Source organism: Monodon monoceros, unplaced genomic scaffold (assembly GCF_005190385.1).
Source record: "Monodon monoceros isolate NGI ecotype Baffin Bay Population unplaced genomic scaffold, NGI_Narwhal_1 Super_Scaffold_12, whole genome shotgun sequence".
Lineage (NCBI taxonomy): Eukaryota > Metazoa > Chordata > Mammalia > Artiodactyla > Monodontidae > Monodon > Monodon monoceros.
The window spans coordinates 101,126,214-101,148,786 of NW_021703768.1; the positions used below are offsets into that span (position 1 = coordinate 101,126,214).

The window sequence follows — 22,573 nt, forward strand, 5'->3', positions numbered from 1 at the left end:
TTGATTAAAGACAGAGTTCATCCTATTTATTTTGTTTTAAAACACGCTTCTCCAAAGAATCAAACTTCGTCCCCATACGTCATAGTTATTGATTTTAAATTTGTTGTCGCTCTGCTGATTTTATGCCCCTTTATGTCATAATTTGTTATCCTGATAGCCGGCCCCTGAGTTGGTGCTGGGATTGAGCCTGCAAGGTGGTTTCTTTCAATTCAGACTAATCTATCCATGAAACAGATGAGCTTTCAAACACAGAACCATGCTCTTCTCACTTTTCATAGCATTATCCTGGTATTTCCCATGGAGATTACAGTAAAATTTGTGGCAAGTAGCAACATTAGGGACATTTCTGTAGTCCAGGAGATATAGCTCCTGGCTGCCCTGGATGCTGCAGGAAGCTGGGGGCTCCTCTTGGCTTTTTTTTTTTTTTTTTTTTCCACACATAGATTCACTCTTAGGATTCAGAATGCAAATATTATGGCCATCTTCTGGAAAATGTCAAGGACAGAAAATCCTTCCATCTTGTACAAGTAGCAGAAGAGATAGAATGTCTGCTGAATACACCCCACCTTATTTGTTAAAGGACTGTCCAGCCCTCTTTTTAATCTGCATCTCCTTACATGCTTATAGGTAGAGCCTGGGATGCTGCCAGATCACCAAGCAGCCCATTTAGGGTAAAATTAGATAGACTTTCTAGAGATATGTGTTGTACTCAAGTATCCCTTCTTGTGTTTTGATTTTCTGGCCAATTGAGTGAATGTAATGCTCTTATTTTGAATTGCTACTTTACACTTTTTCCTCCTCTGGCTTCCCATTCAGTATTCAGTCACGTCACTCAAGACCATCCCGGAACTGTGCCGAAGATGTGATTCGCAAAACGAAGACAGATCAGGTAAGTTTTGCTCCCCGCCTCTTCTCCTTATCCTGCCTTTTAGAGTGTGGGGGGGGACTCCTCCTGGCATCCCTTCCCCCTCACATTGGTTGCTCCTGCTTTCTGTTTTCTTTTTCTTTTATGGCTTCTCCACTTACCCCCGACCCTCAACAAACAGATGTTAGGTCATCCTCCAAAGACTAACTGGACAGGGAGGCCCTAATGAGGACTCAGCTGTTTACAAATAAATGTAGGCGATCATCGCGGCAGCTCCAAACCACAGTATACGCAGCAATTTACTGCAAACCCGAGAAACCATTGGTGACAAAACATAATGATGCAGGCGCCAATGAAAAAATGTTGGATGCATTTACTACCCATATGGCAAGGACCAGCTTGGGGGATGGTGCTTTGCCAAAGTCTGAAACCCTATCAGGGATGCGACATGATAGAATCTGCAGTAAGGCATACTGTAACAGTTAAGATTAAAGCAAAGCTTTGGAGTTTAATCGTGTAAACTAAACAGAGAATTATGGCGTATAGATGAAAACCAGCTGGCTGACCTTTTCTCCCTGCACACCCCCGACCCTTGACAAAAAAAGTACATTCAGGGTTGTTTTTCCCTCTGTAAATCAAATTAAGCCTCTCTGCTTTTCTCTCTGTGATGGGCAAAAGTGAAAATAAAAAAGGATATTGATGGGAATGATACCATAGCATTAAACTGTGAAATGATGTTTATTATTTTTCCAAGTAATTACTCTAAGGCATCACCATTAACCTTGCCAAAGCTGGACCTCTGATAGTAACTAGAATCTTGAGAACCACGGATGATGGAAGACTTAAGATAACCCTAGAATTATGTGTATTGTGTTTGAAAATAAATAGATCGTCCTTACCTATGCAGCTGCTAGAACTCTAGGCCTTTCGAACTGAAAGGACTGTGCAAAGCTAATTTACTTTTCTCTTGGGACGTTTGTTTTCTTTCAACATTTTGTTTCGATGAGATGGGGAAAAAGTCTATCTAGGTTTGTTTATCTCTGTTTCTTTGGTTTTTTTTTTTTTTTGTATGAGTGAAAGTAATGCTTCAATGTTTGGGTCAGAGACATCACAGAAGATAGTTTGAAGTTCAAATAAAAGTTTTCATTTACCTCCATTTAAACAAAATTTTTCTTATTTCAAATGCACTCAAGTATCTATGGGGTTAACAGAGGCTTTGGCCATAAGGCTTATCAGGATGTGCCTCCTTAAAAGGCATCACCAGGTTCAAAGTTAAACCTCTGTGATCAGTGACAAGGGCAGCAGACACAGTGGACGGGCCCCCGGCCTCAGAGTCGGAAGACCTCCGTCTGAGTCAGCATTCAGACATCTATCGGTTATACGACCCTGAGCCTGTGACTCATTATCTATAAAATAAAAAAGAAACTTGTTCTGCCAATGTTGCCAGGCTACTGTTAGGATCAAAATTAGGTGGTGTATCCGAAGGTATTTTGTAGATACAAGATTTTCTTTCTTCTTTTTTTTTTTTTTTTTTAAATTGGAGATGCGGCAAGAGAGAAAGAAGACATAATAGCAAACACTTCAGTAGTGCTTAACATGCTAGGTATTGCTGTAAGCCCTTTACTCGTATTAACTCAATTAATCCTAAAATCCTTGTGAGCTAAGTATTGTACTCTTAAGATGTTTATATTATATAGATGGGCAAACTGAGGCACAGAGCAGAGAGGTAAATTATCTCGCCCAGTGTCACACAGCAGTTACATTACAGAGCTGGGATCCAAACCCCAGGAAGTTTGCCTCTGGAGTCTGTTGTCTTATCCATTACATATACTGTCATATAGCTAGACTTAGGGATAGTAATTTAATTTTAAGATATTTTCCTTTTAAAACTTTAAAAGCTAGCATTTTCCCTCACCGATGAAGTGGAACATTTCTTTTCTCTGTTAAATAGCTTCTCTTGCTTACCAAGTTAAGTGAATTAACTGAAGCTTTTAAAAAGAATTTTCCTGGGGCTGGTTTATTCCATTTTCTCCAGGTCTTGTGACTTGTAGTCACTTCCACAGTAGGTGATGTTAGACATTTCTTCTGTGGTTGAGAAGGAGGCCAATTTCAAGTTCAGAAGCCTTTAAACTCACCCAGAGCAAATATCCAGTGCTCAAGGTAATCACCAATAATTAGACCTGACAGGAAATGGATATATGAGGGAAAGACTCAGGCCTCTTTTAATGGTATCACATGTACACCTCCAATTTGATGGACCATTTGGAGGATGGTAAACCACTTTCTAATAGAGCAAGAGGGATCCTAGAAAAAGGAACACATGAAAAATCAATCTCTCCAAAGCACCGCTGTAGAATTATCTGTGAGCCGCTTTGAAAGAAATCTCAACATAGTAAAGTTTTCACCCTCCATTTCTGAAAGAATTGAGGCAATCTCAGTCAGTTTCATGGGCATGCAGATGTGGAAATAACCCTCCACCCCCAACGCATCCCCTTAGTCTTTCCTGTTTCAACAACCTAGGAGGAGTTTGCTCCAGGATCACTTGCACAGTTTCCATCTTTATGGTAGTCTTTTCGAACAGGTGGTGGCACAAGACACATTGGCTTCTGAGAAGGGTCCACATCTTCTTCTGGATGGGGCACCCTCTGGGGGAACTTTTCCCTAAACCTCCTGTGACTTAGAACATACTCCACCAGGTAAAGATGTGTCTCTTTACCTTTCTAAAGTTTGTTAGGCACTTTCTGTCTTGTGTAGGTTGTCAAATGTTAACACCCATCCTGTACTAACATGTCTTTGACTAGATAGATGTTCTTGGACCCAGTTGTTCTTTTATTTATTCATTCCTCAAATAACTTTTGTGTTTTCTATCTATGCACGCACTGAAGACAGGGTAACAAGCAAGGTGTAGACAAGGCCCTGTTCTCAATGGCACTTACATTCTGCGGGGTGACAGACAAAAGGCAGGCAAATGAAGATGTAAACCAGGTTTTTCCACGTAGTGATAAGAGGTGACATGAGGCATGTGATAGAGTAACTTACAGTGGTTGGGGAGGGAGGGGGGTTTGGGGGATCAGGGAGCATTCTTAGGGCCCAGCCATGGGAAAGCCAGTGAGGAACAGTGAAGGCAAGCGCAGCGCCCCTGAGTCAGAAATGAGCTTAGCATGGATGAGGAAGAAAAGGAAAACCAATGTGGCTGCATGGGGCAATCAAAATGAGGATGAGGCCAGGGGGCCGGTCAGGGTCAGACTCTACAGGGCCCTGAGGGTCATGGTACGCAGAGTTCAGATTTTACTCTAAGTTCTGTGAAGAGCGCTCACGGCACGATCCCAATTTTTCTAAAATCCCATTACCTGGAAAGAAGCCGAAAATCATAACTCTCAGTAGAAGAAGGGACCCTAAAAATCATCTAGTTTAAGAGGGAGAGAAAGTGAGAAAGTGCAAATAATAAAAGCAGAAGGGTACGGTGTTGACAGGGAATGAATGTGGGTAAAGGGTATACAGGTGTTCTTTGTACTGTTTTCATTCTTTCAACTATTCTATACATTTAAATGAAAATGTTTTAATTGTAAGTGAATTTTTAAAGGCCAATAATAATAATAATGTAGTCCAAAGTCCATCAGACCTTGGAGTGACTCTTATTATCCTGATGGGGTCATCAGCCTGTACTTTGTCACGTGAGTGACAGGGAGCTCACAGTCTCACAAAGCTGCCTATTCATAAAGGTTAATTTTTGTTCGGCCAAAATCAGTGTCCCTCAAATGTCCATCCCTTACAACTGGCTTTTTCCTAAGGAACCTTAGAGAAGGACCGTTCCTCCTGGGCAAGGGTGCCACTGAGTGTTTGGAGATGGCAGTCACCCTGGGTTTTGTCTTCTCCAAACTAAAACTTCCCTCCACAGTTTTGAGTGTATCCCGCTCATGCTTCTTGCTTTCTTGCGGCTGTCGCATTTACCAGCATCCCTCTTAAAAGTGGCGCACCCAGAACTCCACCCGAGGTTGCTCCCTGTATGGTCTGATCAGAACCTGTCAACCACACAGATCCACCTCAGGACTTAGCACACACCTTTCCTGCCTTCGCTCTTGGGCTACAAAGACAAGACTGGTGCCTCCCCTTCCTGCCTGTTATTTTTAAAGTGTTCTGAGAGGAACAGGAGTGCAAATGAGCCCAGTTGTTGGCCCTTGGGAGCCTCTCTATGAGACATAGAGCCTAGGGCTCACCCGCTTCACCCCTGGGCCCTGGGTCAGCTCCACAGTGGGCTCTGAGAAAGGCAGATGATGGCAGGGTGTTTTGTCAGAGGGCTGGGGCAGCATTCCTGCACCTTCCACGCGCTCACCGACGCCCACGAGTCTGCCCTGGGAGTGCCCTTCCTTTAGCCAAAAGCACGGATTCCTGTTAAAATCTGTATTTCCCCTGACAAGGATAATATTTTAAACTCTTTGCCATCAATTACACTACACTATGCCTAAACTGAATTTTTGTGAGAAAAAGAAGTTTTGAAAACAAGTGTGAAGGACGTGCAGATACCATAGGAAGGCAGGAGAGAGGGGAAGAACTAGGAATTAGAAGCTTGAGAACAAACTTTGCTGGTGCTTAGAGCTGCACAGGTGCTACTGAGATCTCCCAGTTATTTCTTACGTGCTCAGCATACCAGGCATTAGGCCAGGTCTTCTGTGCACAGCTTATTTGTCCTCAAAATAATTCTCTGAGGGAGGACCATTATTATACCCATTTTATGGATGAGGAAACTGAGGCCCACAGAAGGCAAATAATTTGTCCAGAGTTCTGCATTTGAAACCAGTTCTGCTGACCACAGAGTCCCTATGAAGTTGAGCAACTGAAGAGCAGTTGTAGTCCGAGGAACCACGCACGGCTAGTGGAGTGGGGCAAGGATTAGTATTAGGGAAGTTACGGGTGAAAAATTTGCACCTCTAAAAGGGTGTTATTTATGAAATGTTGGCATGTTTTCTCTGCTTAATCCCTGCTCCTCATGTAGGAAAGGAGGACAGCATGAGGCAGGGCGTGTTAACTCTGCTCTATATTTTCTCCGTATGAGGACTAAATACGTATGAGGACTAATACTAAATCGACATATGGTATTCAAATCAAACATATTCAATTTCATTGACTTTGAGCTTCTTTTAATTAATTGGACATTCAGATACACATTTGTTTCAATTCATGGTGCTTTAAATGTCTTGTGATTCTTTCAGAATATGTATCTGCTCAGCTCATTGTATAATTTTCTTATGAAAGAAAGCATATAAATATTAATGCAGCTTTGCATCTAAGAACTTAGATGTGTTGAGGTTGGGAAACTCGGTTATGTAACAGTTATAAATGGCCCTGGAGTGTGTTTGAGAAGAGATCCTGAAGGGTCTTCAATACCTAAATAGTAGAGAAGATCACTTGTCTGACAGTGAGTAAAGGAAAATCATACTTTTTAAACTCAGTATCTGGTAAAAGCTGTTTTGGATGTATATTTAGAAACATTGCAGATCTGCTATACTTTTAGCCCTGTGCCTGCAAATTTTGTGATAAACTCTGAAAATGTATGGTTTTCTAAGATTTTCAAGGATTTTGGCCAACACCGAAAATAATACACTGACATGAAATTTATCCTGTTGACGCTGCTGTGACATAGCTGGTGATACTAAATATACAAACCTCCTGTTTCCAATTTTATTAAGGTTTCATGCCAAAAGCATGAAAGTTGGTATAGCAGTTTAAACTGAAAAGCCTGCTGATTAATCCATTTCACGTGATCTAATAGAAAATGGACTCAAAGATTCGGGAAACACATTTGCTAAGATCTCAATCAAGAAAATGAACACTTCACCCTGATGCAGCAAAGAATCTAACATTTATGACAAAAATCTATTTAACTGAAGTAAAAATTTACATACAGTAAAGCATGTAGATGAGAATGTTAGTCAAATAAGTATTTTTGCTTTTTCTTTAACAAAATTATAATTATAAAGGTGACATAATTCATTTTTTTAAAATAGTAAAAACTACAATTAACCATGCTACCAAAACAAAATTGCTGTATTTCTTTCTAGTATTTTTTTCATGAGGCATATTTTTTGTACGGTTGTCATCATAACATAAGGGCAAATTTTTTTTTAATTTATTTTTTTAACATCTTTATTGGGGTATAATTGCTTTACAATGGTGTGTTAGTTTCTGCTTTATAACAAAGTGAATCAGTTATACATATACATATATTCCCATATCTCTTCTCTCTTGCATCTCCCTCCCTCCCACTCTCCCTATCCCACCCCTCCAGGCGGTCACAAAGCACTGGGCTGATATCCCTGTGCTATGCAGCTGCTTCCCACTAGCTATCTACCTTACATTTGGTAGCGTATATATGTCCATGCCTCTCTCTCGCTTTGTCACAGCTCACCCTTCCCCCTCCCCATATCCTCAAGTCCGTTCTCCAGTAGGTCTGTGTCTTTATTCCTGTCTTAGGGCAATTTTTTTTTTAAACATCTTTATTGGAGTATAATTGCTTTACAATGGTGTGTTAGTTTCTGCTGTATAACAAAGTGAATCAGCTATACATATACATATATCCCCGTATCTCCTCCCTCTTGCGTCTCCCTCTCACCCTCCCTGTCCCACCCCTCTAGGTGGTCACAAAGCACAGAGCTGATCTCCCTGTGCTATGCGGTTGCTTCCCACTAGCTAGCTATTTTACATTTGGTAGTGTATATATGTCCATGCCACTCTCTCACTTCGTCTGCTTACCCTTCCCCCTCCCCATGTCCTCAAGTCCATTCTCTATATCTGCGTCTTTATTCCTATCCTGCCCCTAGGTTCTTCAGAACCACTTTTTTTTTCTTCTTCTTAGATTCCATATATATGTGTTAGCATACGGTATTTGTTTTTCTCTTTCTGACTTACTTCACTCTGTATGACAGACTCTAGGTCCAGCCGCCTCACTACAAATAACTCAATTTCGTTTCTTTTTATGGCTGAGTAATATTCCATTGTATATATGTGCCACATCTTCTTTATCCATCCATCTGTCGATGGACACTTAGGTTGCTTCCGTGTCCTGACTATTGTAACTAGAGCTGCAATGAACATTGTGGTACGTGACTCTTTTTGAATTATGGTTTTCTCAGGGTGTATGCCCAGTAGTGGGATTGCAGGGTCATAGGGTAGTTCTATTTTTCGTTTTCATAAGGGCAGTTTTATCCACTGCTTTTTTCTGCCGTTGCAGAATGTGTATGGCCAACGCTTTGAATGAACCACAGAACTTAGGAAAGCGGATCTGCCCCCTCTGTCTGCTTTTAATCCATTAACATTTTGCTTATGTCTCTGAAAGAAAGGATATGAAGTCAACGTGGGGAAAGATAGGAGCAGGGGGTGATAGAAAAATTAAAAATAAAACTCTAGTAGTGTCAAAAATAATGTAAAGGGCTGGCAGTGGCAGAGCTTAAATACAGTGCATCTTTGTCCCCTCTTCTCTCCTTGAACATTTCTTCTTTTTTTTTTTTTTAACATCTTTATTGGAGTATAATTGCTTTACAATGGTGTGTTAGTTTCTGCTTTATAACAAAATGAATCAGTTATAAATATACACATGTCCCCATATCTCTTCCCTCTTGCGCCTCCCTCCCTCCTACCCTCCCTTATCCCACCCCTCTAGGTGGTCACAAAGCACTGAGCTGATCTAAGTCCCCTAGCTCCCTGACTTTCTGGAAGGTTGTAGAGTTAACAAAGTCAGGAATGAGGCAGTACTAGAGGGAGAGCAAAGTCTGGGGAAGAGACCCAGTCTCCTTTCCCATGTTTTGGTTTTATTGGACTCTAAGAAACATACCTCCCCCGTCAAAACTGGTGGGGAAATCTCTTGGTAGAAATGAGTTCAAGGGAATCGGCAGTAAGGAAGCATGAGAACTCAGAAGTAGAGAGAAAAGCATCGTGGAGGCAGGAAGGGGAAGAAATGAAGCACAGGGACAAGGAAAAACCGGTACGGAAGCAAAGTGCCTTTCACCTTGTGCGGCCCCACAGTGACTTCCTTCTCAGAAGTCAATCCTGTCATTAGGGAGAAGCGGTTTTCCCTGCCCCATGTTCCCAATCAAGGCAACAGTAGGATTGGAGAGAGGGAGGGTTGTTACTGGCTTTGGATCTTCATAGAGTCTCTGAGAGCACCCCACTTCCTGCTGAAAGTGTATCCTTTTTCTTTTGTCTCCCAGTGGGCAGTTTCTTCCCATTTAAAATGAGCACGCTTTGTCCACATACCTTCTTTGCCCTGACTCTTCCCCTAAAAAAAAAAAAATCACTAAAAAACTCAAGTAATAGAAACAGAATCCTAGAATCTCATAGTTGAAGGATCCTCGGAGAGGGTAAAGAATCATCTCCAAAAGTCCAGACCCTTCTGTGGCATCGATTGCTCAGGCCCTTGCATCTCACAGTGCATTCCGAGACCGCAACCAGCACCACCAGCATCACTGGGAAGCCTGTTAGAAATGCAGACCCTGAGGCCTTACTCCAGACTCCAGAATCAGAATCTGTATCTTGACAAGCTCTCCAGGTGACTCATTTGTGTATATTCGAGTTTGAGAAGTGCTGACTTAGGCCACCTTTGGTGCTAATCCATTGTCCCTGATGAGGTATCATGTCACTCTGTGCTCAGAATCAAGCAATAGTTCCCCGAGATGGTTCTCAAGATACACAGTGGGAAACTCTCTTAGTGGGAAACTCTTACGTGGTCTTCAAGCACTCTTCTCCTGGGTCAGCAAGCTTCCTCGCATGCCGCTCTCCTCCTGCTTTCTGCCTGCCAGTCTCATCAAGGGACCTCCTTCTGTTCCTCAGATGTGCTGTGTTCTTTCACGTGACATGTCCTTCCTTCTCTCCTTTCGCCTCCAGGGTCACCTCCTCACAGCCCTTCACCCTACTCCCGCTGTTCAGTAGAAATGTAGTGTAGGCCGTTTCCATAATTTAAACTTCTTCTAGTAGTCATATGAAAAAATATAAGTAGATGAGATTAATTTAATAATACCTTATATTTATCCCAATAAATCAATTTGCACTTTGATATGTACCACCAGCCACATTTTAAGTGCCGAATAGCCACAGGTGTCTAGTGGCTCCTATTTGGACAGTGCAAGCCTAGATTATATTAGAACCCCTCTCCCAACTTACCATATTATCTCCCAGCTCCCTGTACTTTTCCACCTCTTTAAATATCTGTGTTTTAAAAATTATTGGTAATGTAGTTTAATATCAGTTTTCTCTAGTAGACTAAATAAAATCTCTTTTGGGTAATTTTGTTCATTATGGTATCTCCAGTGCCTACTGCTGGTGCTACATACACATCTGAGGTAGGATGGATGATTGAATGTGTAAAGAGGTGAAAAGGAAGCCGACTTCTTTGGGTTTTGTATCATAATTGAGCTTTGGGACAGCTGCTTTGCTTCTCTTCATTTGGTTTGACACTTTGATATTCTCTGGATATTTGATTCCTCTTTTATCTGCACCATACAAACACTCTCTAATTATTTCCTGTCTTAAAAAACGAGCAGACAATACTGCTCTGGTGGCTCCACCCTAATTCTCTGCTCCTTTTTCTTCCCACCCCAGGCCCCACTTATAGCCAACATGCTTTAGAGAGTTAACGGAACCTCGATCTGTAGTCCTCCACCTCCTGTTCACCTTAAATATCTCCAGTATGGCTTCCACCTCTTTTGGGAAGGTCAGAACTTCCAGTTGGTCAAATCCATTGACACTGATGTTCTCATCTTGCTTGGCATTGCTGTGTTATTTGAGGCTATTGGCCGTGCCTTTCTGGAAACGTTCTCCTCCCATGGCTTTGTGATACCACCTCACTCCTTGTTTTTCTTCTAACACTCTGACATCTCCTTAGTCTCTTTTGCAACTCCTCTCCTTTCTCTACTTGACCTTTACGTATCCAAGTGGTATGGAAGTATTCAGTAGGATCCTTTCTCCTCTCAATCTCTAAGTCTCTCTGGGTTGATAGCTTATTCGTTCTCATGGCTTCAGATGCCCCCTACTTGCTGCTGCTACTCACCTCATCACTCTAGCCTCCTAATTAATGACCCACTCGATATCTCCATTGGATGCCTTGTGGAATTATGAAGAGGAATTCTTGAATCCCCATCCCCAACCTGTTCCTCCTCAGAGCCCCCTCAGCTATCAGCACTCAGTTTACTGAAACATCCACCCTGTGGCCGAAGCCAGGATTCTGCCTCTCCCTCATTTCCAACTCCATCTATCAGCAGGTCCTGAGTCGTCTGTGCCCAAAGGCTATCCCCATCTGTCCACTTATCTCCATCTCAACAGCCCCCAGCCAGGTCGGGCCACCTTTATGTTTCATTGGGTTAACAACCATGAACTAATACTTTGACTTCTTTCTTCACCATCAATCCTTGCCACCCCGTATTTCCCCCAGAGGAGGCACAAGGATGTATTTTTAAATGTAAAGCAGAGCATTTCATTCTCTGTGAAGCCCCCCTAAGAATACCCCATTTCACTTAAAATATAACCCAAACTCCTTTCTGTGGTCCATAAAACCCTCAAGTGAGTTGGCCCCTGACAGCCTCCCCCAACTTCATCTTTGATCTCCTTCACCCTAGCTCACTCTGCTCTAGATAGAAGAACTATGGAACCTGTCAGATTCTCTCCTGCGTTAGGCATTTGAGAATGGGCTTCCTTCTACCCATATCTTCACAGAATCGTCTTTTCTCTTGTATTTTCCCCCGGATCCTCATAACTGTCTTCTTCTCACCCTCAGGTCTTGGCTTACATGTCATCTCCATGATAAGGCTTCTCAGCTGTTCTCTATTCCAGGACCCTACTTGTTTCCACCAAAGCGCTCTGCATTTTGTAATTTCTCATTCATCTGTATACTTGCTTGACTGTCTGCTTGCCCCATAAGGACGGTGATTATGTCTATTTCATTCCCCTCTGTACCCCTACAGCCATGTGCACAGAGAACAGATGTTTGTGGAATGAGTGGACCCTGTAAGAGTCTTTTAGCATTCTGCCAATGACTTTAGCACTTCTGAAAAAGCTCTGTTGTATTCCTATATGTCTTGCTTATATTGGAAAGAAATTGCCACCTTTAGCCAGTTGAAAGAATTGGCAGCTGAAATCAGAACAAATTTTCTGTGATAAGATGACTCTACATTTAGGCTGATGCCGCTAAAGATGAACAAAGTAGGGAAATTCTTCCACTCAACTGTTTCTAAGAAAAGTTGTTATTAAAAACCATTTTCCTAATGTTACTGCATAGCCAGTGGTTACCAAAATCTCGGCAGAGAGTACAGTTTGGGATTTAGCTTAAAATGAATCTGAAATGAGTACAACCAGGTTTTACTACTGGTTTCTGGAATTCCATTGCCTACATGTGACCCAAATAGAGAAAATGTGAATTGCACGTTTAGGGAATAATTTTAATTTTGATAAGGCAGTTCTGCGGTGTTATGGAGAGAAAGTTGGAGTCAGGGAACCTCAGTCCTGGTTGAGCAGTCAGCATAGTATGTAATTTTCCACATAACACTTGAAACTCCCTCAGTTCGCATTTATTTTCAAGTGAGAATACGGAAGCACTGCTCATCCATCCTCCGGAGTTGTTGTAAAAACGTCTAGTGACATCATACACTTGACTTGTGGTCAGAAACATAGGAAGTTTTATGCAAATATATTGTATTCATAATTTTAATGATGGAGGACATTTTAGGAAAATTCTAATTAATAAATAGCATTTGGAGGAACTTTTAAAACACACGTAAGTGTTTTGGTTTTTTTCATTGTTTGTAACAGTGCCTGAGAAGCGCGTACCGAATGGCAGTAGGAAAGGAGGCAATGCGGCTCTGCCAGGCTCTGTCCTGCAGGGGCCTCTATCTGCACTTTGCTGCGTCCCTGCACCTTCCCTGTCCTCTCTGCAGCCTATAACGGAGAACTCCACCCGGCCACCAGCTTGCTTGGGTGGACCCCACGGGGCTGCCCAGAGGAAGAGGAGGCTGCAGGCTGGGCTAGTTCTTCCTCCCATTTCTCCTCCCCTCCAGACCTTGAGGCGCGTCCCTCTCAAAGTGGGACTAGGTTTCATACACTTACCACTTTGTTTCTGGAAAATAGAATTCATTTAATGTTTCGTAAAAAAATAAAACACTCATGCACCCTAAAGATATATACCCCCTTTACTCTTCTTGTGTCTAAAGTTGTATTCCTAATGTGGATACATGACTTCACATCGAGGAGGAAAAGAAACATTTTACTGACGGCATTCTGGGAGCCATCTGTTGGAGCTGGCTAGTAGAGGGTAGAGGATAGGGATTTTTCAAACCTCCCCCATCTGCCTCTTGTTCCCTTAGCAAGGAGCAGTATCTTGGTGTTTCCTGCCCTTGACAGATCAGCATTGTAGAACATTGCCACCTTCAGTTAAAATTGGTAAGCGTGGTTCTGCACTTTCCAGAAACCACACTGAGCAAGTTCTCCCCTGTTTCCACACTTCTCTGCTTGATGAGCCTCTGCACCATCCTTGGATGTGTATCTCTCTCTATAATTCAGCACTGAGAGAGGAAAAAACAGAAAGGAAATCTGGTAACGGGCCTGGAGTGGAAGTGAGACTTAATCCACTCAAGAGGTTTTGCTGATGTCAGAGTGAAGGTCAGCATGCTTTTTAGGTGACAAAATAACTTTGAAACCATGTGCTTTCTTCACAATCACTCATTTGTCTTCTATGGGAACCATACTTTCAAGGCCCAAAGGTTTAAAGTTGTCAAAATATTGAGTCTGATTTCATGATAGAACATGCGTCTTTGGTGAAGAAGTATCTTTTCCTACCCAAGGTAGTAAGGGCTTTTGAGTATTTCTGTGAGTTTTTACACAATAAAGAAATGGGTGCAGATGGGGTACAAAGTGATGTGAGCAGGTCTTGACATTTCTGGGCTGGGCTGGGAATTAGGAAACTTGGGAAATTATGAAATTGGGAAACTGGGAAATCTGACTTTCTACAGCTGCTTTATATCAGTAGCCACTTAGGAAGTTTAGAACCACATCAATGAATCTTTTCCAGTAATATTTTAACATCTCAATGTGAATAAATCATTGGTTGATATTTTTATAAGAAAGTCCTCTGTACTTGCCCTTCAGCCTCACAACACCGTCAATAAAGGGTCTGTGACACCAATGAAAGGGATGAGCAAACAACTCCATGGGAACATTTCTCACACCCACTGGCTCTTCCCAACATCATGGCCTGACACAGTACCCCAGATTCAGAGTTAACCCAACCCTTTCTTGGATCAGGTTCCAATCTAGTCTCCAAGGGTGGTACAGAAGAGCACCCAGCAAGTAGTCTTCACTCAGGCTCCATACCCGTCTTCTTGTTGTCATGAGATAAGTATACCTGTCACCACGCCTTAGAACCTGAAGTGTTTGTGATGAGTAAGCCCACGATGGATTTCATTTACATCGGATTAAGGAAACTCTTGACTCTAGCATTGACCCTCCTAATCTTTCACAACGTCCCTCTCTTAGGTATAAAACTGGAAGGAAATGGAATCCTGGAGAACTTAGAAGTCATGTCCTTGAAGGTGCCTGGGTTTCCAGCAGCTGTAGATGTGAAGTTCATTGTTGTGTACATTTTAAGGCAATTACAGCTAAAGCTGACCATTTTGTTTCTCAAGGAAAATAGTATTTCTTTCACTTCTAACAGTAAATAGTAGGAAAACAGTATTTTATCCTAAAGACACATCCTTTTCTTCCTCTTCTTGATGTCTAAAGCTAATTTTCTAATATGGACACAAAACTCCATATTTAGAAGTAAAATAGGCATTTTGGGAGCCAGCACTGACGTTCAGTCTTGAAAATTGGATCCACCGTTGCAATAGCAAACTGTACATTATCTTCCTAAGAAAATACTAATGTATCAGTCCCAAGAGCCAAAGAGTTGTTCTGTGTCAGCAATCAGCTTAGCCTCATAATTATAAATTTGTGAGGATCTGTTGAAATACATGGATCCAGAAGAATTATAGTGTTTCATAGTGAGTCATTCAGAATAAAGAGCCCTGTTATTTGTAGACATTCCATACAGTCATAGAAATTTAGAGGTGGGTCAGGTCTTAGCAATCATGTGTCTAACCCCTTTATTTTACAGATGAAGAAGTTTTGGCTTAGAACTTAGGAAATACATGAAAATCCTTTAATATGCAGCACATCTTCAATAGCTTTACCAAGACTGTCTTTGAAATATTCAACACACTCAGTGTGTCCAAAATGTGGCGAGAGTGACTCATTGTGACAAGACTCATATGTATTTAGTATACGTTGCATCTTTGGTCTAGCATATTCCTTTGTTCCTTCTTCCCCCCTCTTGCTCCCTCCCTCCCCCTTCATTCATTTATTCTTTAAAAGGTTTAGCCCTTGAGCCCCAATATCTGTGAGATGCTGGCTAGACAGAGGGCTGGTTATAAACACAAGGAGGTTCACGAGCCATCTTTGCCCTTGAGGGACTCTCAAGAGAGAAGGTGAGACAGATGCATGAGTGAATTGTTGAAACAGAGTTTTATAAATGCGTGACTCTAGGTATGGGCAGATGTATCTCAGGACACTGAGAAGCAAAGGACAACGATTCCCTGGGAAAGTCAGAGGAAATGCACCAAGGAGGAACACCTGAGGGGAATCCTGGCAGATGAGCTTCCATCTCAGGCAGAGAAGGCAGCAAAGGTGTCGTAGGAGAGGGCGAACTTGCCCAAAGGCAGGAGAAGAGAAGGAAGGACCTGGGGTATCCAGAAGCGGGTGAGTTTAGCGATGGAAATGCAGAGAAAAATTAGTGACGTGGGAATGGTGGTGCTGAGACGAGAAGATAAATTAGAAAATAAATAAAAGAGCTGATAGCTACCATGATAAAGAATTTAGCTACTATCCTGAAAGTCAGGGTTTCCCAAAGCTTAGTTGTTTAAGTGTTATTTCCACAACCTCTCTTATTTTTGTTTGACCTGTAAACCACTTGTACTATTATTTTTAACTTATTTTTCTAAAACCATTTACTTTTAAGCATATTTGTTTTTGGAAGAAACTTTATGTCAGTGTTGTAAGTAAAAAATCAATGTCACTTGCAGTAAATTCAAGGACATCATTAAAATGAATGTGATGAAAATAAAGCATTTCTGCTAACTCTTTGCTTATGAAAGTCTCTGAGCTAAAGACCCACAGTTTCATTATTCTGAAGGGAGTTTGTAAGTTTGGGAGAGTAGTTAAAGTCACTGTAGCACCAAACTGAGAGTCCTTAAATTAATTAAGAAGAAGAAAGAGTTGAAAGGTATATAGCTTGCTTACTCTCTGAGTCAGGGGGATTTATGGTTCCTGTGCACCACCTTAGATACTGCAGGGGTATGTGTCCCACATAGGGGGAAATATTGTTTTAGGCAGTACAAGGCCTCTTTAAGGTTTTTGAACTAAGAAGTGACAAAATCAGACTTATCTGAAGAGGGGATGACTCAGGATCAAAAGGGAAACCAAAGAAGAAAAGAAACCCTGCAGGGGCTGTGGAAGGGTCTAGTCAGTATAATAAGATGAATAGAGGGACCAGATTAAAGAAGGATTTAGGATCAGGCTACGTAGGAGTTGGTACCTAAGGGATGAGGGACAGGGATGCCTTGGAGATGGATTGCTTGGGAGGCTGCATACATGGTCATGTGATTCAGGCCAGGTATATGAGGAATACGTTTAAGGAAGACAGAGTAGAGTATGTGTGCGCATATGCGTGTGTGTGTGTGTGCGCGCATATGTGTGTGTGTGTGTGTTTTGGATGAGGAGGGGGAAGGCAAGAAGCAGGTGATGGTAGGGGTGATAAGACCCCTCGATCAGAACATGCTACCTGTTACACATAACGTGCACATCCCAGGCTCACATTAAATGCTTGTTGAATAAATGGTGACCTGTGGATGGTCAGCAGGCAACTGGAAATACCCTGCTGGAGATCAGAGACATTCCAAATGCCAGTTAGATTGGAAGAGGGAACTGTGGTCTACAAATCAGCCTCGAATGCATTGCCATTTACCTACTGACCATTTTAGAAACTTTGTGCCATAATCAGGTAGACAGGTTTAAGGTATATTGGGCCTGTTTATGTTCATAAGATGTTAAAAATGAATCCACTCACCCAAAAAAGTCACTGAGAACCTACTCATGTAAAGCAATTTGCTGGGTGCTTTGAGGGATAGAGAGGTAAATTAGACACAGACTCTTCTCACAGAGCTTGTCAAGATCTCATAAAATAATCGATAAAATTTTCTGGGATTTAAAGTTTAACATGTGAAGTATTTATTCATGATTTCCAGGAAACATCTTTAGCCTCAGAATCTTCCTATAAGCCCTAGTTAGTCTGATCTTTGTTTCCATGCATTATAAGAAGTGTTTCATGGGGTCGGGGTAGAACAACAGTGTAAGTGGAATTTTTGGTAGACTTACAGAATCGGAAGTGAAAATCTTGCCTGTCATTAAGGACCCTTTTACTTGTGTTGTACTTAAAATACCCATTTTCCCAGCTTAGGAGAAATAAACTAATTGCATTTTATCATATATATATATATATATATATATATATATATATATAAAATTGTCCTTCTCCTCAGACAGGTATATGATATAGTAATAAATTAGAACATTCTCACAAAAAACTGTTATCTAATCCACTTTTCATAACTGGGATTTTTTTCCAGGTAGTCAAGACACAGACTGGAAAGCACAGATTTCCCTCTCAGCCTAAAAAAGAGTGATAGGTTTGAATAAGGAGGACAACAAGCCTAATGTTGATGCCCCTTCTTCAGTTTCTAGGCTCTTCTGTGGAAAGAAGTGTTTTCATAAGACTCAGACAGAATTCATTTCCATAGAGCATTCTTAATGGCTCCTGTCAGAACAAAACAGCTGGGAAACATATGGTATCCATTTCCCTGTATCACTTGGAAAAAATTTCACATGTAAATAAAGCCAACATAAAAGAGTAGCCCTTTGAACCCACGACCTTATACGATACATAAATATATTGGTACAATGCTCTCGTTGTATTGGCCCACTAAGTTATGTGGCTTTAAATTTTTTTATTGCATTCTGAGATGCACATTATCAAGAAGTTTTCAAAAAATGAAGGTAATTGGAAAATACCAGCAAATACTATCCCTAATAATATATATGTATCTCAGAAATGTTAAGAAATATATATATTTTTTTCCTACTCTATTTTAAGGTTTTCAGAAAATTGATGGATAAAATTTAAGGCATATTTACATTTATAAACTCTGTGTCCACTATTTTTCTGTTGGTTTAAATAAGTAAGTAACCATATATTCTTGAAAGGAAGAGAGAAAGACTTGGCAAAAATTTCTGGCAGGCCTTAATGTTTTTTAGCTTTACATTTTGAGGGAGAAAGGGACATATAAAGGATAGAAAGACTTTTAAATTTATAATGGAACAACAGGAATTAGTGTTTGCCTTTGCCTATTTACATTTCATAAATAACTAGAAAATCTAGCTCTCATTGGTGATTACCACTCCTCTGAGTTTATTAACAGGACTTTTGTCCCCTGTGAAATTAAGCCGTAAATCCCTGAGAAGGATACTCTTTGGGCATTTAAAAAGAAATGTAATGCGTTGGACAAAGTGAGATTCAAATTCAAATACTAGCACTTGTTAATTGTCTGCTCTGTGCCAAGTACTGTATACAACTGAGAACCAGAGCCAGCAGAAGGCAAGAGAAGCAGCAGCTTAAGAGCATCTAGACACCTTCCTTCCCTTCTGGAACATTCTCTGTTAATACCTGTTTCTTACTGGACAGAATCCAGGCCTCCCTCCACAGCTCACAGTATTCTCTTAGATTCCCAAAAGCCCTCAGAGAAGGACCGCTTCGTGCAGACCCTCTGAAACCACAAGCAAAATTGTGGTCCATTTGGAGTAAAGAACTCACCCACCAATAAATAGGTACATAGCATTTAGGCTTAGAACACTCACTCTCACCTCCTTATTTTGGTTCCAGAACTTGTATGAATCCTTTTGGAACACATAGCAGTAGGATGAAGAATGACCAAGGGTCTAAATTTGGGGAACGTTTCATAATTTATATCCTGCTTTCACCCCAAGAATCAATGGTAGCCAGGGACTGTTGCAGAAGTTACAGACCTGAGTACACCCTCGTCTTAGCTCCTTTACTTTTTGGTTGTGCTCCATAGCAAAGAACAGACACAAACACATGCTTTGGGGTTAAATACTTCCCACCTGCTGTTGTTGCAGAAGAGGAGAGAGCAATGGGAGATGCCTAGTTAGAGGGCATGTCCTGAAACCTCACCCCTTTGATGGGGGATGGTGTAACCTCAGTGAGAAGGGAGTAGGAATCTGTAAACTGGTGGGCTGCAAGCTACCAAGAGTGTGGGGTCATCTTCGCAGTCAATGGAGTGCCCCAGGGAGGAGGTGGTGTCATCGAGGCTGAGGGAGGAAGGGGCAGCCGGTCACATGAGGCCGCTGCACTGCAGGAGGAGGTGGTGCTTACCTTTCACCTCCCGTTACACTCCGTCTCAGCCAGGCACTCGGACGCAGACTATACAGTCTTCATCTAAACTTTGCAAGAAATGAGAAGAAAAACAAATAGTCTGCCTACTTCACCCTCCCTTTGCACCTTCCTTCTCCTCTTTCCAAATGACCGAGGGCAGCAGTGACTCTTAAAGAGCACGTTCCCGTGTGAAGCTAGTGCATTATGTTGCTGTGTCATATGCCAGAAAGTACTGTCAAATGCCCGTGAGTGATGGTTGACTGGAATACTCAGCCTGTGGTGGGATGAACTCAACCACGGCTTATCTCCCATGGTCCAGTCAGTCCTGACCACTTCATTCCTTCCTGTTCTTTCCCTAATCCACCTAACAAATCACCTAGGGAATCACCCAATAGGTATCAGTTTTAAGTTTGCCCAGTATTAAACCATTTATCCCTTCTTTCTCTGAGACGTCGTCGTAAGCTTTCAGAGTATACCCGTGCATGTGTGCACATATGCACGTACATCCCTTCTCTCCCTGGATTAGTTTGGAAGTTCGTTTAACACAAAGGATCCTATCCTCCAATTCTCTTTTTCAGGGTGATGGCAAGTATCAAAATACTATCAAGGAGGTGCCACCACCCAGGGAATAAACCTGAGTATCTGTCTGGGTTTGTTTTCTTTAGCTGTCTGCCTTCACTATTATTACTACTTGAATTAATTTTGAGCCAATATGTCATAACTTTCTTTTATCATTGACTGCTTTTCAATGGTAAGTATGAACCGTTTGTTTTATGATATGCGTTCTCTCTTAATTCATCCCCTTTGAGCTTCGTCCTTAATTTGTCCGGGGCTTCCTTTGAGCATTACTTGAGTGGACCATGTCTGCCTGCATGGCCACGCTATTTTCAGTGTTTCAGATAGTCCCCTATTTTAATTTATTTTAAAAGAGTTTTTAATAGTCCCCTCTTTTAATTTATTTTAAAACAGTTTCTAGCTCTAGCTGGAATTGCAGTGTCTCAACTCTTATTACAAACACACAGAAGCCCACGGGAATCGCCGATGTATACAGTAAGTTCCGCCCAGTGAAGCGAGTGTCCCCACTGAAACATCAGCCAGAGACTCTGGAGAACAATGAAAGCGATGACCAAAAGAACCAGAAGGCAGAGTACCAGAAAGGGGGTGATTCTGACCCAGGCCCCCAACCTGAGGAGCTCAGCCCCAGAGATGGAGAGAGCAGCCCTCAAAGTAAGAGCACGGAGCCCAGCCCCTTGCTGGGCGAACTGGAGCATTATGACCTCGACATGGATGAGATTCTGGATGTGCCTTACATTAAATCCAGTCAACAGCTTGCCTCTTTTGCCAAGGTGACTTCAGAAAAAAGAATTTTGGGTTTATGCACAAGCATCAATGGCCTTTCTAGCAAAGCCTGTTCTACAGGAAATGCTGAGAACTCACTGTCCAACATGACACCATTTTGTGTTCTCTCTCCTGTGAAAAGCCCTCACTTGAGAAAAACATCCTCTGTCGTCCGTGACCAGCAGAAGCTCTCCACTGAAGAATCCGAGAGTTCTCCTCCTCTGGTTAAATGTGGCTCTGCATATGAGCCTGAAAACCAGAGTAAGGACTTCCCAAATAAGACCTTTAGTGAGCCTCATGGTCGGAAAGTTGACAAGGCAATGCCAGACTGCCAGCTCAGGGCCTTCCATCTGCAGTCCTCAGCACCAGACCCCAAACTAGAGGAGCAGATCGGTGGCATGAACTGGACCAGCTCCCAAGGCCCAGAAGAAAGGAGTGAGTACCTGAAAAAAGTAAAAAGCATCCTGAACATCGTTAAAGAAGGGCAAATATCTCTCCTGGTAAGTATGAATTAATTCCGTATACATACTAACAATCTAGAGACTCCAGTTTTATCAGCTCCATTCATTAGTTAACAGAATGATGATGCTTCTGTTCTAATTTTTGTTCAATCTCTACTTGTGGCTTTGGTTGGGAGATGTGACTTTTGAGTTTTAAAATTATAAGTTAGGTGGTTAGCACAAGGAAAAACAATTGGCTATTGAGGGGAGTGTTATTTCACTTGAACTTTGCCTGAATTCAACTGGAATAAGGACACAGAGTCTAAAACAAAAACAAAACGAAGAAAGCCCAGCACTTTCTTTAATATGAATCTTAACGTCTTTCTTTTTTGCTTTTCAAATGGTTCCCAACGCTCTCACTCAGTTATTTGTGGGGATGTCAGTTCCTTGCTGATGGGGGACCTGCCAGAGACATGAACAGAGGGTCTTCTGTTTTATCCTGATCATTATTCAGAAGACTTGGACCAGGATGTTTGAAAGCATTTGCAGATAGAAACTTACCCTAGAGCTTGACTGCCCTCTGACCCACATGGAGTTTTTTTTAGTTCCAGGTCTGCATGTCTAGGGAGAATGAAGAAGCTTTTCCAAAGACTCTAGACACAGAGTTATATGATGTAAGAAAAGTCTGTTCTGCTTAGGCTCAGAGAAAACTAAACTGCAGTCACATTCCATCTGCCTACGTTGTTCTTTCCTGGCTTCCAAACTTGGGTCAAACAGTAGTAAGCCTGAGCTGACACTGTGGTGTTAATTAAAGTCTCATTCAAGAAAATCATCACATCTTGGCAGCGTGATTCTACTTAGGGTAGAGCCGTGAGTAGTATCACACATCTTAGTGTTATAATAGGATGATATGATTGAACAATTTTACAAAGTAAGGTAACATGTTTTTCATCTCCTGAAGATGTCTTTTCCATTTCTCCTGGCTCTTCCTCTCTATTTCTCCTTGGTTCATTCCTTTCTTTTGTCTTTCCCGTGTTTTTATGTTTCCCAAGTGATAAGACCTCTCAGTTTTACCCAGTCTTTATCAACGAGTTTATACTCAGGGGACTGAACTTCACTAGAGGTGAGGGAACCAAAGGCCAGGTAGCCTCCAGATGCCCCAGGAGTTTGTTTAGGGATGAAAGTGTCTAGAGGTACCCGTGGGAGCATTGTCTGCAGCACTCATCACGTAGCTTGCCGTCAAAGCCAGCTCTCCATAGTTCAAGGCAATGCAGATGGTTAAGACAGGTAGTTCATTCATTTAACGAACCTACAACAGGGAATAAAACACAGCCTGGCCCTCAGAACTTAGCAGGAGTAGAGGAGACAGACAGGGAAGCTGCCAGTTACTGTTAAGTGTCATCGCAGTTGTTA

The 22,573-nt window shown here is 41.8% G+C and overlaps 1 protein-coding gene across 1 annotated transcript in view; it reads left to right on the forward strand.

The window, feature by feature from the left end:
* SNCAIP (synuclein alpha interacting protein) overlaps positions 1-22,573 on the forward strand; it is a 150,115-nt gene that overhangs the window by 89,127 nt on the left and 38,415 nt on the right. The window contains exons 3-4 of the mRNA XM_029218951.1: positions 817-889; positions 20,352-21,220. Coding sequence (XP_029074784.1) covers positions 817-889; positions 20,352-21,220 — 942 coding nt within the window. The remainder of the gene's footprint in view (positions 1-816; positions 890-20,351; positions 21,221-22,573) is intronic.